Raw genomic sequence first — 3,290 nt, 5'->3', positions numbered from 1 at the left:
AAAAAAAAAAAGCAAGAGGTCGCCAGAATTGATTACAGATTAATTTTTGGCTAAGGGAGTTTAGCCATTACAGACTATGGTGAGGAACATAAGGAGGGGGGTCCAAAAGGAGCAGCATCATAATCAGTGCTACTGCTTAATTACCTGGCTCAATGTGTGTCCACCAGATTTCTCTGGTAGAAGGGCCCTTTTCCCCCCTGTAATTAGTGGTGTAATCTGTGACGAGACTGTGTGAATATAGCCTGTTCTCCCCTCATATGGCTTCCAATGAGTGAACTCTGGAGGCCTTTAGTGCTGGTTTTCTATTTTGGACCTTCTCACTATTTATTTAAGTTAGCTTTTTTTAAATGTAAAGTTTGCATGCTTTCATAAGGAAGCATTTTCAGCTCTCTTTTAATAACCTGGAGTGCCTGGGGGGAGCAAACAGTGTGGGATATTCTGGGAAGGGTACCAAAGAGGAGGGTTCAGTTTGGCACCCAATGGTCTGATTTCACTGGAGGTGATGGAGATAGAAAGAAAGGCGGGAAAGGACACAGGACAGTATGGATATCAATGAGCTGGATATGAGAAATAAAGGAAGAGAGTAGATTCAAGAGAACCCCAGGATTTCTAGGAAGAACAAATATGAGGGGCACAGATGCAACAAATCCTGATGTTTCTATCGTATACATGTATACATATTCATTCCCAGGTCAAGTGCAAAGTGAAGAGAAGTATGGGCCACCTATCTTCTGGATGAACCCATCTATAATGCAAGAAGCTAGGACAGGGCTTTCAAATGTTAGGGTCTATAGGAGTCACCCAGGGGTATTACTAAAATGTAAATTCTAATTCTGTAAGTTTGGGGCAGAGCCTGAGATTTTCCACTTCAAACCAGTTCCTAAGTGGTACTAATGTTCCTCGTTCTTTACATATTTCTGCAACAGGAAAACAGGATGTTTCTCTGCAGACAAGCAGACCTGGGGGTCTTGAATATAAAAGAATACCATAAAGCAAGCAGTTCCTTTTTCATCCCCAGGGATCATCTTCATGCCAGGGACCACTCAGATGACAGCCAAGGACATTCTCTACCGACTACAAAAGTCTCAAGCTAAGGGCATTGTGACCACAGAGACCCTTGCTCCACAGGTGGACTCTGTGGCTTCTGCGTGTCCCTCCTTGAAAAACAAGCTCCTAGTGTCTGACCACCACCGAGATGGGTGGCTAGACTTATGGTCACTGATCAGGTGAGTTTCTGATCACTTACTGATTGTGTTTTCTGCAGAAGGTGGGAGAAACCATCTGCTCCCAAATACTGGGAAAGTGGCAGCCAAGGGATGGGAAGCTCCACGGTTGAAGGTCAGACTATCTGGGTTTGACAGCCCTACCACTTAGTATGTTACATCGTCAGGCAAGCTATCTAACCTTTCTTTCTCATCTGGAGTGATAAGAGTAGTAATCATTTCTTAGGGTTGCTCTGTAGAGTAAATGAGTTCTTAATTGTACATTACTTAGAGCATTGCCTTGGCCATAGTAGGTTATATTTAAGTGCTTGTTCTTTTTTTTTCCTTCAAATCATTCTCCCCGCCCCCTTTTTCTAAATGAAAAAATGGCAATCCATTTATGCAGATTTCACATGAAGTCAGTGTGATGCCTAAGACCAACACTGCTTTCCTTCAGTATTGCAAACCATTAGTTTCCTAACTCCAAGCTCCTATTATTTCCTTTGCTCATCCAGAAGCTAGAAAAAGAGTATATATGACTTTTCTCCTTTTGTCATTAATCCCTTTGCAGATCAGCTTCCCCCAAACACACCTGTATTAGGTCAAAGACCATGGACCCAATGGCCATCTTCTTCACCAGTGGGACCACAGGCTTCCCCAAGATGGCAAAACACAGCCATGGACTTGCCTTACGATCCTCCTTGCCTTCATGGTAGGAAAGAAGACATCACCTTAGAGGCTGCCTCATAGATTTGGGGTGGTGTGTGTGTTTGTCAGTATTTGTGTAGAGAAGGAAGATATGCCCATATGAAGGCTGTAGACATTTATCACATAGATGGTGTGTGTGTGTGTGTGTGTGTGCACTGCTATGAGGAATGTGTAGATAGGTGTAGGATGTGAAGATGTGTGCACGTGTGTGTTGCACATCAATAAGCCATTTCTTTGTAAGTGCCTCCAAGTGGTGGGGTAAGATGAGGGCAGGCAATGAGGCCTGAGTTGATAGGCCCCGTCCTCTCCAGAAGTAATGGCAAGTCAGAGATGGGTTTCCAGACAGTGAGCTGCTTGAGGAGACACACCTAAGACCAAACCCTACCCTACGTTACGTTCCTAAAGTAAACCACCTCAAGGATAATCATTTAATCCAATCTCTTCAATCCTCCCTCCGTCCCAAAACTGATACTATTCAGACCAGACCTAAATATCTATCTATCTTCTAAATTATTAAACCAGAACAGAGTTCAGCAAAGATTTCTGGTGGGCAGTGGTTTGGGGGCTAATTAATGGAGCCCGATTCTACTATGTAACACGTGGAGTCTCCTGAGCCACATCCCAGAAAGTATATTCCGTCCAGTGGGTAGTTAGGGGAGTCAGTAACTCTAGAAGAAGGGTCCTTCTCCCTTGGATCTAGCAATTTCCTGTGAATGGGATGCAATGTTAAAGGACACAGGATGAAGGGCTGTGGATGACCCATCAAAGCCCCATTCCACCAACAGCAAATCTCCTTAAAGCATAGCCCACACGGGGCAGATTTGTGTCTCCTCATGAAGTTACAGAAATCCCTCAGAGGCTATATGAGCAGACTGAGGAAATAAGAGACATTCCCCGCACTACCTCCCAACCATGGATAAATGATTGCCTTGAGCTCATTGCTTTTACTCCCTTGTCATGGTAGAATATTAGTTAGGACTCTCTGTCCATTGCAAATGACAAAAACACCGAAATACACCTACGTCAAGGAGTGAATAAAGGAATGCATTGGCTCATGAAACAGAGAAGTCTAGGATTTGACTCTAGACTTCTCTGGGTGGCCTCTGGATTACATTTTCATCTCTCCGTGCTCTGCTCTGGCCCTGCCATGTTGACATCATTACGAGAAAGTCCCATCCCTTATTGTCCACAGTAAACCGGCAACATCGCTTGAGGCTATGGCTGTAACAGATTCTGTCCTAGCTAAGGAACAACAGGTTGGGTCCCAGCTTCGCTGCAAAAGCCTAAAAGAGCATGATAACACCAGTTGGGTTGCATGTGACCAGGGAAATATGATTGCTTAATTAGCAGGATTTGGGGAGCTGGGCATGAGGCTAGATC

At 44.3% G+C, this 3,290-nt stretch overlaps 1 protein-coding gene across 1 annotated transcript in view; it reads left to right on the top strand.

Moving 5' to 3' along the window:
* The window catches only part of LOC101663211 (acyl-CoA synthetase medium chain family member 1), a 63,884-nt gene that overhangs the window by 26,482 nt on the left and 34,112 nt on the right, over nucleotides 1-3,290 (top strand). The window contains exons 4-5 of the mRNA XM_045286003.1: nucleotides 1,019-1,226; nucleotides 1,774-1,915. Coding sequence (XP_045141938.1) covers nucleotides 1,019-1,226; nucleotides 1,774-1,915 — 350 coding nt within the window. The remainder of the gene's footprint in view (nucleotides 1-1,018; nucleotides 1,227-1,773; nucleotides 1,916-3,290) is intronic.

Source organism: Echinops telfairi, unplaced genomic scaffold (genome assembly GCF_000313985.2).
Source record: "Echinops telfairi isolate 266 unplaced genomic scaffold, ASM31398v2 ScPeMD7_5;HRSCAF=22, whole genome shotgun sequence".
Taxonomy (NCBI): Eukaryota; Metazoa; Chordata; class Mammalia; order Afrosoricida; family Tenrecidae; genus Echinops; species Echinops telfairi.
This window is presented reverse-complemented; position numbering and strand designations above follow the sequence as displayed.